The 19,935-nt window shown below is 35.7% G+C and overlaps 1 protein-coding gene across 1 annotated transcript; it reads right to left on the bottom strand.

The window, feature by feature from the left end:
* Window positions 1-10,112: 10,112 nt before the first annotated feature.
* Window positions 10,113-19,670, bottom strand: LOC110451312 (alpha-(1,3)-fucosyltransferase C-like). Its single transcript, XM_021499245.1, has 3 exons — window positions 19,521-19,670; window positions 13,769-13,844; window positions 10,113-12,394 (listed from the first exon to the last, which is right to left on the bottom strand). Exons 1-3 carry the CDS (start codon window positions 19,591-19,593, stop codon window positions 11,368-11,370), a joined length of 1,176 nt encoding a protein of 391 aa, XP_021354920.1. The 5' UTR covers window positions 19,594-19,670; the 3' UTR covers window positions 10,113-11,367.
* Window positions 19,671-19,935: the final 265 nt, after the last annotated feature.

The raw sequence follows: 19,935 nt of genomic DNA, 5'->3' as shown, positions 1-19,935 counted from the left end.
TTTGATCACATTTAAAAGCTTAACCCTGACTCCAAGTTTAGAAATCTTATACCATAACTTATATCTCTCTACCGTATCAAAAGCCTTACTATAGTCTACAAAGAAACAGTAAAGTCTTTTCTTACTAGAAAACGACTTGTTGTTAATAGAGTGAAGGGCAAAAAGGGCATCTACCGTTCCTAAGCCAGGGCGAAAACCAAACTGGGCATCCGTAATTATGTTGTAACTGTCAGCCCATTAAACTAATCTGGTGTTCAAAACACAAGTAAATAATGTTAGCATGTTACTAAGCAGGCTTATTCCACGGTAGTTGTCCGGATTTGACGTGTCACCTTTTTTAAAAATGGGGACAATTAAGGCATTAGATACAACTTTTGGAAAATAACCGACCTCCAGTATAGCATTGAACATCTTATGTAAAATAGGAACAAAAACCTGTTTAAACTCTATAAGATACTCGTTAAGAATTCCGTCAGTGCCATGACATTTTTCGCTTTTCAACTTCTTAATAGCTGACTCTATCTCTTCTTCTAGAATTTCGGAACCTAGTTCCTCAAATAAAGTACTTGAATCATAATTCTCCCGTATATCACATCCTTCAACAGAAGGAATTGTTAAATTTTTGAAATGATGATAAAAATCGTCTATACTGGCATTAGGCTTGATTTAAGAACCTTTTCTGAATTTCTTGTAAAACAACTTAGGGTTATGAACTTTGATATACTCCATCATATCACACTGCACGTTCAAGTAGGAATGTTTTAGTCTACGCTCTGTTACCCTATAAGCCCGCTTACTAGAAACAAGCCGCTCACGATTAACACTCGACGGATCAGCGTTGAAGTTTTTCAAAGCCCGGCTATAAAGTCTATACAAAAAATTACAGTTATCATCAAACCAAGGTTTGTCGTTGGACTGCTTCGGGCCTTGGCTAAAATCTTGCCTCGCAACGTTGGGGGGATTGGTGGAATGGAGCGGGGTCATAAGGTCAGAGATAACGTCAATAAAACCAGAAAAACAATCTTCAATACCTTGACTATTAGTCAAACCATTGTCCACAACTAGACTCTCAAAAATATGAAGACTATTGGCTACTACATCATGACTCTCTCTGGAATTAAGAGTATTCCAACGGAACAACTTGTGGCTACCACTAACATGCGAATCAAAATCTGTTATTTCAGTTCCCATATTTGCGTTTTTACATTTGATAACAAAGTGCAAAGGCGCGTGGTAAGAAAAGGTGTTAAAACTACATGTAATAAACTTGGTAATACGTGAAAAAATATCTGTCGTTGTTACAATATAATAATCAACGACGCTACAGCCCGCAGGGCCACAGAACGTATACCCATTAGAAAACCGTCCGGGTGTCGTCCATTCAAGATACGGAGACCAGTTTCTATACAAAGTTGTAGCAATTTGGAACCAAAAGAATTAATATTTTTTATCAGGACAGATGCGCAAGGGCAATTCTTCGTCCGACACGTACTCACCTAAAGCAGAAAGCCTATCCGCTACATCAGTTCTAATATGATCATTCCTTATGAAATCATCACCATCACGGCATCTGCTATTGAAATCCCCCACTAAAATAACTTTGCCTAATTGTCTTTCCACTTGGCCCGGGACTGTGCTCGCGGCTGTGCGTGTCAGCAGATGGTTAAGGGGGGTCCTGAAGTTAGTTTGTAGATTGGTGTAGATTATGTGTCTTCTAATTTTCAATTTAACAACAATGTCCTCAGGTGAGATGACGGGGAAAAATTGAGTCAAATTAACGTAGAGACGTATATATAATACAGTATTGCGTCTCTGGAAGGGTCAATTTTAAGAAAAATATGAATAAATGAAATGCCTAAGTGTTGTCACAGAGTCACCACAAGCAGAACAACTGCATCACTCGACAGACGAAATTCAGAAATGAGCCAATTAATGCTGGACCATGCAATATATCCGATCAAGTTTTACGACTGTGAGTGAAAACAACAAGGGTTGCTGCTCATTTTTAGTATTAATTATTGTACCGTTTCATTTTTTTGTCAATTCAAATCGTATATCTACATATTGTAAAGAAAGGGGTGCGGTGCGCCAGAGATGTATATATTATATACTCTGGGTGCGCCTAAGTTAATTTGATTAATTTAGATCATTTGTTTTTTTAATCAATTGTTTTTTGTTGTATATAGGTGTTCATCAAATTTTCTAAAGATCAATTTGATAACAAAAAGTATATTATTTACTTTTTTTTGTCAGCACGTCAGACCAGAAACGTATCCCTCTCTGATCAGACACGTTGTTTAAAAAAGTTTTGTTTTAAAAAATAAACTTCGGGCGGTTAAACCAGAGGCGTATAAAACCAGTATATACGCAGTACATACACTAAAGTCACGGATATAGATAACATAATCTAATTTAATTCCGTGCTATAGTATAGTACATGTATATATGTCTCTGGTTAAAGAATTTTAAAAGGGGATGGCCGGGGTAGTTTTTGGAAGTGATCTCCTTACGCCAAAGGTACGAACCTTTGTATGTGGCTCTAGATGTATATTATTTAGTCACTAGATTAACCACTTATTTAAAAAACACATATTCATTTAGATAGCATCCAACACACCGTTTGCCTCCTCAGGAGAAACTTATTTCATCATTAAAATTGTAAAAAAAAAAATCATCTATAAACTAACTACCATTCCTGTTTTTGGAAACATGTGTGAGTGAAACAGGCATATATAAAAGAATGAAAAATGACAAAAATTCAATCGTCACTTAAAAATTGTTTATATAAAACGGAGGATTAATTGCGTATGTTATGCAATAACAGGGGGGTGACTTATCAACAAACCGTACTGATCCGGACCGAAAATAGCATTTATTTTTATTATTTAGAACAACTCCGGACCGCCTCTTTTTGTGGATAACTTGAGTCACTTTTCAAAAATGGTCACCGCAAATTTTGGTGAGCAGGACTACAGGTCGTCTGAGCAAACGAAACAAGCATGACAGGGATTAAAATTTGTCGCTCGGCGGGCGACTGAGTACCAAATCACCTGACGCGTACTGTATGTAACTCTTGTTCAAATTATCATACATATTCAAATATTTTGTCATATTACATGTAGTATACCTATTTGTGTATTCATTCAAACCAGAGACGTATATATCACATAAACTTTAATCTATATGGAGGTTTTGAAAATAACAGTCTTTCATGTTCTCAAATTTATTATGCATAAAAATAGAACTCTGAATGACATCTATATGCTTGATGTTTAAAAAGTTTTAAAACATATCTGGTGAAACTTTCTATGACTTTCATTTTCTCAAATTTATCATACACATACCAGTACACTCGTGTCGCTGCTTCAATAGCTGGTTTAACTTTAAGTGGCGAGAATAAGATCTGATATGATAATTGTCAAAAAAAATCTACTTAATGTGGTTGTTATGGCTGTAGTTTGCAAGAAATATGAATGACATCTATATGCTTCGACGTTTAAAGAGCTTTAAAACATATCTGGTGAATCTAACTAAGACGATGCAGTCACGTTTCAGTTCATGCAATATACATGTTCTGTATTTCAATTTTGTTATAGAAGAAGACATTTGTTAGCTGAAACACACCAAATGGATGCAATTATCAATTTACTCTTAAAAAATATATCAAACAAGAGAGGTATACTAGGCTGGGAAGGTCTTTGTATCAGGAAATCATATTTTCTTAAATAGCGTTTGATAGCAGAGACTAGTCCATGGTATTGGAGAAATTTTGTGTTTGCTTGTTAAAGAAAAGATATAAACATGAAAATGCATGCATCATTATTGTCAGAAGACACAGGTAACGACATTTGATTGGTACAGCGTCCGACTAGGAACGTGGAGACCGAGGGTTCGATCCCCGGTGGAAGCACACTATTATTTTCCTGTTACACTAGGTAGATATGGTGCTATACTTCCTATAACCTTCTATACCCTCCTACATCACCATTACTTCCTATACCACATACATGAATACCCTCCTACGTCATCTTTTTTTCTATACCCTCCTACGTCACATTAACTTCATTTTCCACCTATACCCTCCTACATCACCTATACTTCATAAACCACCTATACTCTCCTATGTCATCTATACTTCTTATACCACCTATACTTCATATACCACCTATACCCTCCTCCGTCAGCTTTATTAACTATATCCTCCTACATCACCTGTACTTCATATACCACCTATATCCCCCTACATCACCTATACTTCCTATAACCACCTATACCCTCCTACATCACCATTACTTCCTATACCACATACATGAATACCCTCCTACGTCATCGTTTTTTCTATACCCTCCTACGTCACTTTAACTTCATTTTCCACCTATACCCTCCTACATCACCTATACTTCATAAACCACCTATATCCCCCTACATCACCTATACTTCCTATACCACCTATACCCTCCTACATATGTACATCACATTTACATCCTATACCACCTATACCCTCATACATCATCTTTACTTCATATACCACCTATACCCCCTACATATGTACATCACATTTACTTCCTATACCACCTATACCCCCTACATCACATATACTTCCTATACCACCTATACCCTCCTACATATGTACATCACATTTACTTCATATAATACCTATACCCCCTACATCACATATACTTCATATAACCTATACCCTCCTACATATGTACATCACATTTACCTCCTATATCATATACATTCCCCCTACATCACATTTACTTTCAATATCACATATACCCTCCTACATCATATTTACTTCATATACCATCTATACCCTCCTACACCGCCCATACTTCCTTTACCACCTACACCCTTCTACATCACCTACAAATGTAAACTGAATTTACCATCTATACCCTCCTGCATTTATTTAGTTATTTTATTAAAGTTATTATGTTCATTTAATTTCAATATTTTTATTTCATTTTATTAATTTATTAATTAATTTGTTTTATTTAATCATTTTCATTATTTTTATTTCATTTTTTTATTCAATTTAATTATTTATTGATAATTTTTTCATTTGTGGCGGTTTTTGCCATTCGTGATTTAACCATAATCACGTTCTTTATTGGTCTTTTCAATATCTAAATACTTATTTGAGTACTCATCACCATTTTATTAAATATTAAAAATTAATAATAAGGTGTCCTCTTAATTCAGTTTAAAGAAATACCGAATACAGTAAAATTGCTAGGTCTCAATGATTTTCAACGGCGTAATCAAAGTCAATTTATTGTCAATGCTGGCAGGGGCCTTGTACCTATCGAACCTCGCAGGGAGCGCAGGGGTTACATAATTCGACATGGACGTAAACAAAACCGATATTATAGACACACATAGAGATAAAACTACAAATATTTTATAAAATGAAACTCGCCGTTTAGACGCACTAATTATATATCTTCAATCCAGACTACCCTGGTGTCATTACGAAACCATCAGCCCATCAGTGATGGAAGTATTTGTAGATTTAGTGTAATTTGATTCATATATACATATGAACAGAATGATATAAGTATGGAAATTAAATATTTAAAATTTCCAAATAACTAATTACTCAATTATTTTCTACTTAAATTTTACTGACCAATTAAGGTATGTGTATAGACATGCATCCATCAATCAGCACACGACGCAGCCCAAATATTCGAATATCAATATAAGTTATTGCTAAACTTCCGACAGATTATTTCACGTATTTATCTATTTTATTTGTATATTTATTTTGTTTTTAATTTACAAACTTTATTATGCATATGACTATTTTTTTTATATATAAACATTTCAGCACTCACATATTCTTAAAATAGCCTGCACATAGCCATCGATCATTTTCTTACATAGCCAGCAAAACGCAAGTTCAACGCACATTCAACACTAAAGTTAAAACGCACAACAAACGATCAACGCAACGCAAACGGAACGCAAACGCAACGCAAACGGAACGCAAACGCAACGTAAACGCAACGCACTTTTGGTAAAGAAAAACGGTCCAGGGTCTGTAGGACACAGTGAGGTCAAAGTGACCTTCTTGCACTCTTCACTCTGCCATCCAAAGATGTCCTTGTACACCAAATCTGGTTATATGTCCCTGACAAACTCCCTTCGAGAATCCTTCGGGGACTGACAAATGATACAACAATGTACTTTTTTTTCAGTTCATGAACATCTACATGTTTGCCTAAATTGCCAAGCCCAATGCCCAGGCTAGTAAAAAATGTCAATGTTTACTTTGAAACATAAGTTGGGCTTGTATTTGTTTTTTCGAAACAACCTTCAAACTCTAGTTCACTACAACAAGCTACAAGATACAAGAAACTTTATTCAACGTCGCATACAGGTAAACAAGGAACATTAGCTCTTGAGAGCTTTTATTGCGAAAAACATATGTAAAAATAACAATAACATATTATATTACAAGTACAGGGAGATAATCACATATATTAATAATAAAACAGTAATAATCATCACAGAAAAAGAAAGTATCCATATCCCACTAATTACTATGTTGTATATCTCGGCAATGTATGACCCTTGAACGGACTTGCAAGAGACCTTGGGAACACTTTGGTAGTTGTCTATGGATTGCCAGTAAGCGGTTTTCCTTATAGGACACTAATTTCAACCATTTCAATGTTATATGGTCTCCTGCTGGAGTGACAGGACCCTAGGAGCAATCATGGTTAGTACGAGTGTGTTAATCTTTTCATAACCTGCAAAGAGCATGGTAATTACTAAGTACACACCGACAAACAATAAAGAACTGATGATGTTACAACATCTCTCATTACTGCTCAAAGATGATTCTAAATCAGTATTAAGTAGTTATGAAAGATGATTCTAAATCAATATTTTAAAAGTAATTATATTTTCCCATTTTGTAACTCTAAACTAGCATTCAATTTCTCAATATCCTAATTTTGGAGAAGCAATGGCTGCAATATCCATTCCTTTTGAATAACTAAATGATAAAACAATTTGATCATTTACATTTTAATGTAAGAAAGCATTATATCGTGAACATATTTTGAACCTAAAGCATGATACCACTGTACCAGTATCTTCATCCACAAGAATTTCTTCAAATTATTTTTTAGAACATTGATTCACAAAAAATGTAGAAAAAGTGCAGCTAAACACCCAGGGGATTGAGTGTAGGGGCAAAAAAGGGGTTAATATTGCCATATTGCTTTGAATATCTTCTCATGTAAAACTATGAGAAGGATAATGGGTAGCTTCCATATTTAGTTAAAACATATTTTATTGTACAAAAATACAAATGGATCGGACAGCAAGTTATTGCAACTTAATAGAGTCCTCTCCTCAATACATATTGTAAAAATAATGTTTTTGGGGAAAGGGAAAAAGATAGGTTGAGGAGGGAAATGGGGGGTGGGAGGGGTGGGGGTGATGGAGGGGAGGGGTGTCACCTAGAAAAGTAAACGTGTAAACTGAGAAATCGATCCGCATTTGAATAAAATATAAATTATACAGATTTCATGACATGTATCCTGGTAGAGTAATTTCAAAATGAACAGAATCAATGTAACAAATCAATCAGGCAAAATAATGAAAAACAATTTCATAAGCACATATAACAACTTACACATAAATAAAAATAGAAAAGAAATTATAACTATCAAAACCTATTGCTGGATTTGATGTAATGATGCACATGTCTAAAGATACTTATGTTGTTTTCTACCGAAAGTTGACTATTTCCAAACAAAAGTAGTTCTAAATTAAAATCAACATGCAAGGCATTCAAATTTAGGAGCAGGGTTTGTCTTTCGTTGTTAAAAAGTAAGCACTGACAAAAACAGTGAAAGGCATTTTCACAGGGATGGCCACAATAACAAACTGGACTATCAACCAGATTTACTCTAAAAAGATCATATTTAAGTCGACTACACTGATGTCTAAGTTTAGTGTGCAAAATGTTCAATTTACGTTCACCGAAACCTAAGTATATTGGTGAAGGAGATTGTACATTTGAAGTTAACGAATTTTTAAAAGAATGTAATGAGGGCATGATCGTACTGAAAGGTCCAATGAATTCCAACCGCGAAGAGTTGAAGGTATAAAAGATGAATTTGTTAGAGAAAGCCTGAAAGGACGAATTCTATAATCATCATTGTTTCTAAGGGTACAACGGTTATTTTCAGCAACGGAAGATGGCAATAGAGATTTTAAATAGTCTGGAGTTAATTTGTTGTGCATTTTATACAAAAGTCGATTTTTCTGCGTTTTCTTGTATTCGAAAGAGTTTCTACTCCAGTTTCAAAAAGTAAGTCTTCAATTCGGGCATATGAAGGAAGACCAGTTATAATACGAGACGCTTCTCTTTGGGCTTTCTCTAACAGTTCTGTTTCATAAGTTGTACAACCATCCCACAATTCATAAGCATATTCTAAAACTGGTAAAATAAATGATTTATAAATCTTTAAAAGATTATCACGATTTAAGAAGTATTTTAGTCTGCGTAAGACGTTGACTTTTTTTATAACTGAAGTATATATTGCACAAATATGATACCCCCATTTTGCACTTGAATTAAAAATGACACCTAAATGTTTATGATGATCAGTAAAACTTAAAAAATCGCCATTTAATTCTAATTGTAAATCTTCCTCAATTTCAACCAAGTTTGAAACAAAAATTACCTCAGTTTTGTCTGGATTGAATGTTACTAACCAAGTTTGGGACCATGCATTAAGAGAGTCGAGATCTCTATTCATAACCGTTCAAAAAGAACCCAGAAAAACTCCACAAGGCTGAGTGGCCTTCTAACATAGGAGCAATTTGATCGAAGTGGTTCAGTGTTTTAAATTCTAAGACTGAGTGATTTAACTGACTTCTTCTTTGGATGTTGAACAGTTATTTAAAGTATATATATATATATACACTAACATCCCCTTTATTTTGTTTTGGGTATATATAACTGTAGCTAAAGTATTGGTATTTATATATACCTGTCAATAACACCCCCCCCCCCCTTCATTTTGTTTTGGGTATATATAACTGTAGCTAAAGTATTGATTTATATATACCTTAATTTTGTTTTGGATACATAAATTTAGCACATTTGGGCAAGGACAGTTCCAATGTCAATGATCATGCAGCTCAATCAGCTCAGTCTGCTATATATTATATATATGCAATCTGAAGTCCCCTGGGTTCAAATCCTGGTCTAGCGCTGCAGAATTTTACACTTAGAATTTAACTGCTTTTTATTATATTTTGTTCATTTCATTTTTATTATAATGTTTTCATTTAAGTCCCACACGGTATGCTTTTCTTTATAGACTTTATAAGAATCGTTCTTTGTGAAAGAGAGTATCAAATTGTAAATGTGGGGTCCCGGCCGATACCCCAGGGGTTAGGACATATAGGGCTTCAAAGGGAAAATTGACCAATATTTCAAAAATCTTCTTCAGATTCAGGTGAACTGTTCATGGACAGAAAGGTCCCTAGGTGGTTTATCAAAATTGCCCCCATAGTCATCAGGTCATCCTTTGGGAAGGGGTATAGTTTACTATAGTTTATATAGGGAAATGATATTTTTAGGCATGTTTTTAACTCTACAGGAAATAATTCAAATTTGCTTTAAATAATAATGAGATATCAATTTGATGTTATCAGACAGTAAGATCCTGACCCACCCCTTTGTTCGGAGGGGCAGGGCCAATTGGAATATTGGCTGTAAAAGTCTAGAATCCAATACTAGTACTCTTGATGAATGGAAATGTCAATACATGCTTTATCTAAATTGTAAAGTTTTTTACCCAGTGGCGGACACAGGGGTGTTGCCCTAGTTGCCCGTCTGTGTCCCAAAATAATCTGTTTTTTTCAAGGTTTTTGAAGATTTTCCTCTATTTCATATGGGATTTCCTTCTAATATAAACCATCCCTTGAACTATGATTTTCTATAGCTTCCCTTTGCCAGCAGTTTGAATATCTATATATGCCTAAGGGTATTGCCCAAACAAGGAGTCCACTACTTATACTCTAAACAATAGGGGATTCATCCTCTATTGTCTATATATTAATAGGGTCTCCAGTCAGGTCAGTGGTCAAGGCTCACCGGACTAACTCTACCTAACCTTATTGTTCTAATGTCACGGTGTGATGATCACACTGTCAGTTGAGAGAGGATAAAACCATCTGTTGGAATTAGGTATATAGGTCAAGTATTGTTTCAAAGGTAGAGTCCATTTCATGATCGATACACCTGTATTTTCACCTGTGGTTTCATATACACATGATCACAAGACGTGATTTTTTATACCAATTAAAAAACAAATATTTCAAAAACGTCAATAACAACAAAGCACACTCCTTAGGATCACTTTATCAGGTGAATAATAACCAATGTTAGCATAAAAGCCTAGCATGTATATCCTTTTCATTAGGTGTTGCCCTTGCACATATGTATGCGTACAAATTCACAATAAAAGACAAAACAGTTAAATCATAGCTCACATTTATGACAAAATAATTCAATATTGAGTGCCAAAATGCTCCTCTAAACTACATACACATGATACAAGCATCACCATTTTAATTAAAAAACATACATTTTTACCATATTCTTTACAGAATTTGTTAACACTTGCTCCGCTGGGCCATGATAAAATAGAGATACTCTACGTTATAAAATATAACCAGGAATAATACCGCAAACTCAGAAAACTATTCTACGCCTCACTCGATCTGTTTGACCAAGGGGCTAATGTTCGATAAATCTTGCTTTCTACGCTCGGCAGTGCTTGAAATAGTTTAGTAATACACCTTCAGAAGAAAACAATCGCCAAGCTCCACTCGGCGGGGAAATCACAATCGCTTATTCTGCAGTCGGTTCATTGGAAACGTAAAATCAAGTTTCGAATGCAGTAAATGGAAAGTACTTGTCTGATTGGTCAATAATACCAAATAATTGTACCGCGGCGTGTTCAGATAAGATTTTAAAATATGGATGAAATTACGTGAAGGATGAAAGTTGCTAGTTTTAAGTCGGTATTTGTTTTACCTTCTTTACATCTATTCCTTTGATATACATATGAATATTTAGGTATTTTAAATTTCGTCTACTTGCATACCTAACCAGGAAGCAAGATACATATAAAACCTAACCTTTCCTGACATTGTTCGTCGTCTGCTGGATAACCGAACTACTTGGTCAGTACCATTTAAAAGTAGAAAGTAGAAGAAGTACTTGTTAATGAGGGGACGACAAACCAATCAATCAATCCATTACTATATTCATATATTAACTTGAATAAATCGAACAATAAATAACATAAACAATTAATAAATCATTTATTATAGCAAATCGTTGACTCTGGAACACATGCTTGGGACAGCGCCGTCGTTCCCTCTCAGCCACTTGTCCAGACTTCGGTATAATCGTCTGTACTTATTGACGGTATGACTACGCCGGCACAACTCACAGAAAGTTTGCTCTGAGTCTATTGTGTCTTCAGCAACGTAAAACTGCCTCCATCGAAAAAAAGAGGTTGGTGACTTTAACTTATATAAATATAAAGCCATGCTTTCTGTATTTGACGCATCAGCGGTAGATAAATAAGACCCAGGTGGGAGATATAAGGACACATTAGCTCCTGTTCGCGTTACTGGAATAGCATTGAATAAACTTTCATATATTTTCATACTCTTCTCTGTTATATAATCCCGACATAATGAATTTTCAAAAGAAAGATAATATTTATATTTATTCCGTAATTCTTTTGAACACGACTCCCAATTTCCGCTGCAATTCTTTGTTCCACATTTTCCGTAGACATCCACACGAACATATTTGTCTAGTTCTGCAGCATATTCAGGTCGACCACTGGGCACGTGACAGTTCGATACAAACCAAAGTACATCTGATCTTGTTTTCCAGTTCAATAAATCAGCACTCTCCGTTGGAATTGAATTACGCTGTACAGTCCGGAAAATCCCGTATGGACTATAGAAATCGGAGTCCCGTCTATAGGATATTGTCCAGTTGAATAATCCATCCCATAGTTTCATTGAGTGTACGTGGAGTAGGGGTGGTTCCATCGAATGGAAGACCCACGTCTGGTTAATGTATTTTCTGGGTGGATATATAGGGCTATCCATTCCTTGCCATATAACAACATCCGCAGATGAATAATCCCAACCTTCTGTCATGATACATGCGTATTCACAATTTTTAAACACATCCGGACTGATGAATCCTGGTCTGTTAATATAGTGAATTCGCCGAAAGAAATTTTGTCGTGGGCATATCCGCTCGTTTAATGTAAACAACGTTGATAGCAGCAGCAGTAAGAACAACAGCAATAAGACCAACTTCGTTTTTCTGTAAACAAAACAAAATAGCATTTATTAAAGTATGTCAAATGTAATTCACATAAAGGTCCGATCAACTCATTTAAGTGAATGCTGAGTGGTGACGGTTTGAATAATGTCACCTTTATTATTTTACAATGACTGCCCTAATTGGCATTCCAGTTAATTATACTCTGTAGAATCTAAAATCAGACTATAGTACTCCAGCTACAGAGAAAACCGCCGAGACGAGGTTGTCCTTGCCCGTCTCCAAATGGGTTCTTCAAAAATTGCTCATTCTTATTTAGTGAAGTGCATAGACCAACATCAATGCATAGCATGTCACGAACCATTAACAGTTAAACAATTGTTATTATATTGCATTGACATTCAGCAAACTACAGAATTTGTTTATAATAATATAATCGATCTCAAATCTCTCTTCAAAATAGTAAATAACTCTACAATTCTCACCTACATTAAACTGTTGGTCTGTTCACACAGATATCACGCACTATAACAACTTACAATGTACCATTTCAAGTTGACGTTTTTCTTTTACCTGTTCGTTTTTACCCTTACCTTTACGTCACTTCCTTTATTATGTTTTACCAATTTTCTATTGACCCTGATGACCTCCACTGTATTAATGGGCCGTTAACAATTCAATAATAATAATTATCTACATGTCTGTGGTGGAAATGGCCCGCCTGTTACCTAAGGACTCACACAACTAAATCAGCAAATCAGCAAGTGTTTCATACGTTTGTAGTTCCTTTCTGAAATAAGTTCCGGCTAATTACTGGGGCACTGAAGGAGTTTATTAAGGAACTGATGACAGTTTTTTAGATAAATGAAATGTTCAGGTATTTAACTTTTGAAAAATATATACTTTTGATATATTTCCATGTCTGTGTGTGAATTTGCACAGGGGCAAAATGTCTGGGGCCGTTTCTGTTTTGGGTCAACGGTTTTGCTTGTAAACTTCCGGTTGTCAACTTCTTGGCGCTGTGACACTCCAATATGTCACTAAACCTACCAAAAAGTCATTTGGTAGCCTTTGCAAGGTAAGAATCTAGACAGTTGTCACTAGTTTTGAACTTCAAATATTAAAGTTATTAGCTAAAATATTTGGTAATAACATATAGCAAATGCTTTAGTTGTGTGAATCCCTAAGTAAATCCAATGTGATTGTATTTACATAAAATACATGTAATGCAGCTATTATAAATTGATTAACAACTGTATCCGTCCAATTTATAATGAGGATTTTAATATTTCAGATGCAATAATACATGATGGAAAGTTAAGAGCATACATATTTCGTTATTAAAATAGCTATCTGTACACGCTTTCCGAATAGTGCAATGCTGTGTGTGTCATTGGCCCCGGCCTCCAAACTTACGTGCTAGCGTGGTAAATACGGTTAACGTTTGGAGATAGGAAATTGCTCGAACACGACCGCCGCTTACATGTTGTATCTGAAACATAAGACAAAAATAGATTGGTTATTATGTGTTGAGCGAGCTGAATCCTTTTCAAAATGAGTTTTTTTTTCTGATTCATTTTTGAAACAAAACAAACACAAATTTCGAACAGTTTAAAACGTGGGCAGAGCCCCTGATAAGTAGCCGTCTTCAAACGAACATTTAATTGAACAATCATCACTCGGCACGAATAACTATTACCTGGTAGGAACAACTACCCGGCACGAACTACCATTACCCGGCACGAATAACTATCACCCGGCACGAGCAACTATCACCCGGCACGAACTACTATTACCCGGCACTAATTACTATTACCCGGCACAAAATACTATTATCCGGCATGAAAAAACTTGAATAAGCACGAACAACTATCATCCGGCACGAACAACTATTACCCGGCACGAACAACTATCACCCGGCACTATCAACAACTACCTGACACAAACAACTATCACCTTGCACCAACAACCATTACCACCCAATATGCGATATACGCGGCTCAATTTATTAACTATACAAGGTAATTTGTGGTTAGTTTGTATGAGTAAATCAGTTTGATAGAAACACATACAAAAAGGCAGAGACTGGACTGATAAAAAAAAAAAATAATATAAACGATAGATAACTTAGTGACAAAATAAGAAACTTGTTGAAAGTATCGACTGGAGAATGGCAAATAATCAAACTAAAATGCATTAAGTGACAAATATATTTGACTACTCATTGATCACATAAACAAAGTCAAAAAATGATATTTTGATTGTATCATAATAATACATTTTTTGACTATAACAATGTGGAAATATTACAGAATAAAAAAATATGGGGGAAATACAGTGTGCCTTTTCCTGTAGCTTAAAACTAAAATGGTACAATTCAATATTCATCACTTTACCATAATAGCAGGTCGGGGATCGAGAAAAGAATACATTTGCTGTTGCCTACTGCATGTATCGTAAGAGGCGACTACTGTGGGACCCCCCTGAAACTATCCTCAACTGGGAACAAAAAGGTGACAAAAATAAATCTGCTATTAAATATTGCAATATTTGGAATATTTAAAGTGTTGTTTCGCAGCGCCTTCCTTGGCAATACCTTACTTTGGCTTTCATGTTGACTGTTCGCCCAGGTGAGGAAGGCAAAGGATGTCGTACCCATGCCGGGACACACCAAAGTCCTCAAAATGTAATATTCCTTACTTCAAAATAGGAGGCACAATAGTCTAGTGGTAGGACTCCGGGCTCGGGACCGAAGGGATACGGGTTCGTGTCACGGCACGGAACTGTGTTGTATCTTTGAGCAAGACACTTACTCCGCTTGTTCCAGTCAACGCAGCTGTAAATGAGTACGTGGTTGGGCAGTGCTAGAATTGTAGAATACTAGCTGTTAGTGCCGAAATGGCAGTACCGGCTGTATGCTCCCCGGGGGTTGAGAAATAAATTGGCCAGTTGAAAAGGCCCTATAACCACGGATAATAATTTGCGAACCGCTATGAGACGTCCGGCTTGGTTTGTTTATCTTTTACTTCCTATTAACAGCTATGGTCATTTAAGGACGTGCCAGGTTTCGGTGGTGAAGGAAAGCCAGAGTTCTCGGAGAAAAAACAACGACATAAGGTCAGAACCTGGCTACTGTCCCACGTAGGCTTCGAACCCGCGACCTCGTGGTGGAGGGCTAGTGATAGCAGAATGTCAAACGCCTAAACTACTTGGCCACCGCGGCCCCCTTTGAGACGACCTACGAACTAGGTTGTGATAACGTGGTATATAAGAACCTCAAATAAGTATTATTATTAATTATTATTAAATTTCAGCAATAAGGAAAATGGCAACAACTGGTGCATTCCTTGTCATTATAATTTGAACTGGTGGGATTTTATGCTGGGTGCCTTCGGAATGGTGTTTCAGTGTGATAGCACTCGAAGGTCGACATCAGATCCTCGACACGCAAGGAGGCCATTACACCAACATACCCTGACTTCAACACACATACACACAGGCACGCACTTCGTTCAAACATTACGTCAAGTCATCAAATGACCTTAGATGTTAAAAGGACGTTGAACCCTTTAAAGTCGAGCTACTCCTGTCTTTCACTTGTAATATACTTATTGTTTTTAAGTGTTGTTTTTAATCCCTTTCATTATTATATTCTCTTTCCATTCCCCTATCTGTACACTTTCAAATATGTCGTATATTCAATGCAATATAAGTTGAAACCCCTTTTCTTCCCATATCAATTAATTGTACACTATATACCGGACGAACAGCCTTTGAATCAATCAGGTACATGATTGTATTTACAATGCTGACATGAATGATGTTAGAATTGATTTCTGCGGTAAATATCATTCAGATATATTTTCTGCAGTAGGTTTTAGTAAACATGCTCAATGGTTTTCTTCTGTGTCTTCTACCAATTGAACATTGAACAAAATAGAATTACTGCCCTTATTTCAACACTTTGCGTGTCGGGTGTCTACTTTTTCTCATTGTTCTACTTTCTCCCTAGGTACCCGTCTCCACATCACCTTAGGTATGGCGAGGACGGCAAACTGCTACAAAGAACACGCAAGTAATATATGCGTATGGAGGTAAGACTACACTGTATTCAAATATCACTGGAAAATAAACATAAAATATTGATGCAGTATCTCACACATTCTAAATAAAACAAACCGAGACCAATAATAGAGCCCCTTCTATGACCATGTGTCTATGTTTACTGTGACCTGAACCAATTTACATTACTACAGCAGTGTCTCCGTCTGATGTCAGCGTTATATAACATCGGCCGTGTTACATGATAGTTTTATGTAAGTCCGTGTGTATAAATAGAGGTCATCGGTCTCATCAATATTGATCAACAAACATCGTGTTAGGAATAATTGGTTGTCTGTTAATTGTTTTACCTTCACCACACCACCGACGTGGTTAGGTAGCAGGTGTAGTATTGATTGGGAAAATGCTACAATAACAGTTATTTAAATTATTTATATTAATGTGAATCTGATAATACTGATCACATGACATGAAAATAAAACATCATGAACCCCCTCCTCCTATTCTTTATCTTCACTAGTAATGTTGTGTCCACCTTTTGCCTTCGTGAAACATGATTATATCGGGAAACAAAGGACCGCGTTTCCCTACCTAGGGCAATACATATAAATAGCAGGATCTAATATCATATAGATATATGTAGCACCAACCGGCCCTAGTGAAACATGGACAAAATTACGCCCGTGAACTACTACTGGTCAACATGTCTACTGTCCACAATATATGAGAAAGTAAACGTGCAGACAATGCTGACCAATACCATAGACATTCTGTTGCTCTATAAGAAATACACACAATATATATATATATATACCTGTTGCAGGACAAGAAAACAATATTGAGGGTTTGAGAAGGTTTAGGTTGAAATTGACAGTCTGGTCAGTCATGAATTCAAAATACGTGTATCTTGAAAACTACTCAATTTGATTTTATAAGCAGGCGAAGCCATTTTATTCGGCTGCTACTCATCTCGCCAAACAACACGTATCAAACTACATCTGTAAGAGGGTTTTAGCAACCGATAAAGATAAGACGACAGTTGATGTTTTTTTCAAATATTGGTAATTTGAGGGCGATGAATTAGAGCTATTCGATGGGTTTTATTATCTTGGTGTTTTATTATATCGTATCGACATTTATATCGAAGGCGACATTTTCTTCGTTTAAAATATCCATCTAACGTGGGTATTTTATACAACTTTTCGACAAGCAAGTATTTATGAAATTGTTGTTGTTGTCTACAGACAATCATGCGGAAAGTGCGAATTTTGCCAACAAATGAGTTAGGAATTGTTTGTAGCAGATGACAAATTGTAATGAATAAAGTCAACGTCAGTTGATGTTTAATATGTCTACTGTATAAATATGTATTTCTATTTCGAAGTGCATTATTGTTAAGCGTGCGGGCTATCTCTCAACACTTTTAGACGTAGGTTGGGAAGTGTTGTGTAGGTGTGTTGTTGTTAATGTGGTTATTACCATACTGCAACATGTGTATGATCCTATCATTAGCTGTATATATTAAAGTAACTTGAATCCGGGTTCAGTTAGTGTTTATCGCCACTATTGAAAACATAACGTGTTCCTAACGAGTGTTTCTGTGGTGTTATTTCCCGTTTGACAATACCAGATCCTACAATACCTGGAACTGGGCAATACGTGTGGTATTGATTGGCATAAACTACAACAAATAGTGTAGGATCAAATATCTTCCTTATAGCACGAACTGCTCAGGTGTAACGTGGACGAGACTATGCTAGCGTACTGGTACTGATCAATACAGTGTACATCTTCCTGACAAAGTAGAAAACTAGGTTAATGTGTATAAAATGTTGACCAACACTGTGTATCAAAGGGAAAGAGATGAGGAGGGGAGGTGCATTGACAGCTTGTTTGTACGAACCTACAAAATAAATATTCTACATTCGTTGGCGTTATGATTTTCAATTACTATAAATGACTGTTGTTAACCTGATAGTTTAGATAAATTAAAAATGCATAATTTTATGTAAATTCACTGAATGTCCATGTATGCTGACATTACTTTCTACGTGTTATGCTCATTCACCGTAATAGGATGAAAATCAACTCTGCATTATCTGGTTTTAGAGGACAAACATCGAGACAAAATCACATTTCAAGTATAACGATTAGTTTACAGAAATTAAAAAAATAACAAAATAATATGCCTAAACTTGTAAAGAAGTTTACATTATTATTTCGAGATGTTTTGAAAAATAATATATAAGTTCACTGATTGTCTAAGTAAGCTGACTATGCTTGCTACATGTTATGTTCATACATCGTAACAAGCTTTTAGAGGACTAACGTTCAAACGATAATAAATCTTTTTAAGAAAATAATTTCATGTTTGCTTTAAAATTAACAACAAAGACGGGATGTAAATAGGCTAGGTCCTAGTCCCCGTTGACATGTTACAACATTATCTTTATAACTATGCGCGTATCCAACATCATCCACTCCTAGTTAAATATGCACGGATACCCATTTATCTTCGAATTTACCATAATTATTATCATTATGCAAAACGTGAAGACGAATTCCATTAATATTAAGGAAAGAGTTTTTCTTCTGAACGTACAATGTATGCTCCAGGCAAAAAAAAGAAAGTACGTATGACCTTAATAATATTATGTGCATCGCAATTTTGAAATTTCACTTTTTGAATGCTGAGATAAAGTTAACACTTTTAATAAAACATAAAGCCATTTCTTCCCGTTATGAGTGTTCAGTGGTACTTCAAGTCAGTTCTGGCACGTGTGTACAGTGTAGAAGTACACTGTTCGAATAGGGAAATACGCATTAAGAAAGCTATTCGCATGATTTCTCGCTGCACTTTCAGAACATATTACTGCCTTGCAATCGCTTGGTTGTAATACATTCCTTGCTGTTTTAAGACATTGCAATACCCTGTACATACTTGGTGTGTGTTAGATATATGAGTAGGATTTACATACAGGTACATTCCTCACTGTTTTAAGACAATGCAATATCCTTTACATACTCGGTATGTGATTTAGATATATGAGTAGGATGTACATGGCATGAATAATATAGTTCAATACAACATATACCAAATACTTACATATGTAGGAGTAGGTCACGTGGAGAAGTCTGTTCAACATTTTCCGAACAGTTTGTTCCTTATGATCTGTCATGCTTGTGTGGTACAACACCCATACACTGTATGTCTGATCCACTGCTAGCTGGTCTATCGTGATCAGCCATCCTCGATGACTATATATAGATAGGATTAAATCAGGTCAGCATTTGTGCATGACATATTTCGTATAAACTGCCACAAAAATGGGGAGTCTGTGCGCTTCTTTTTGTCCCATTATTATATGTGTTATTTTTCACCCTTTTCGGGGTCAAAAATCGAAGTGCTTCAGTTACACTAAACATGTAAAAAAATATACTAATCATGTATAATTTTCCACTATGTAGCGTAACATTTTCGTACCGGATGTCCTTACTACACTTACACTTACATATCTTCA

The sequence above is a fragment of the Mizuhopecten yessoensis genome, unplaced genomic scaffold (assembly GCF_002113885.1).
Source record: "Mizuhopecten yessoensis strain PY_sf001 unplaced genomic scaffold, ASM211388v2 scaffold5929, whole genome shotgun sequence".
Classification (NCBI taxonomy): Eukaryota; Metazoa; Mollusca; class Bivalvia; order Pectinida; family Pectinidae; genus Mizuhopecten; species Mizuhopecten yessoensis.
Note: the sequence above shows the minus strand (reverse complement) of the source record. Positions and strands in the feature narration are given on the sequence as shown.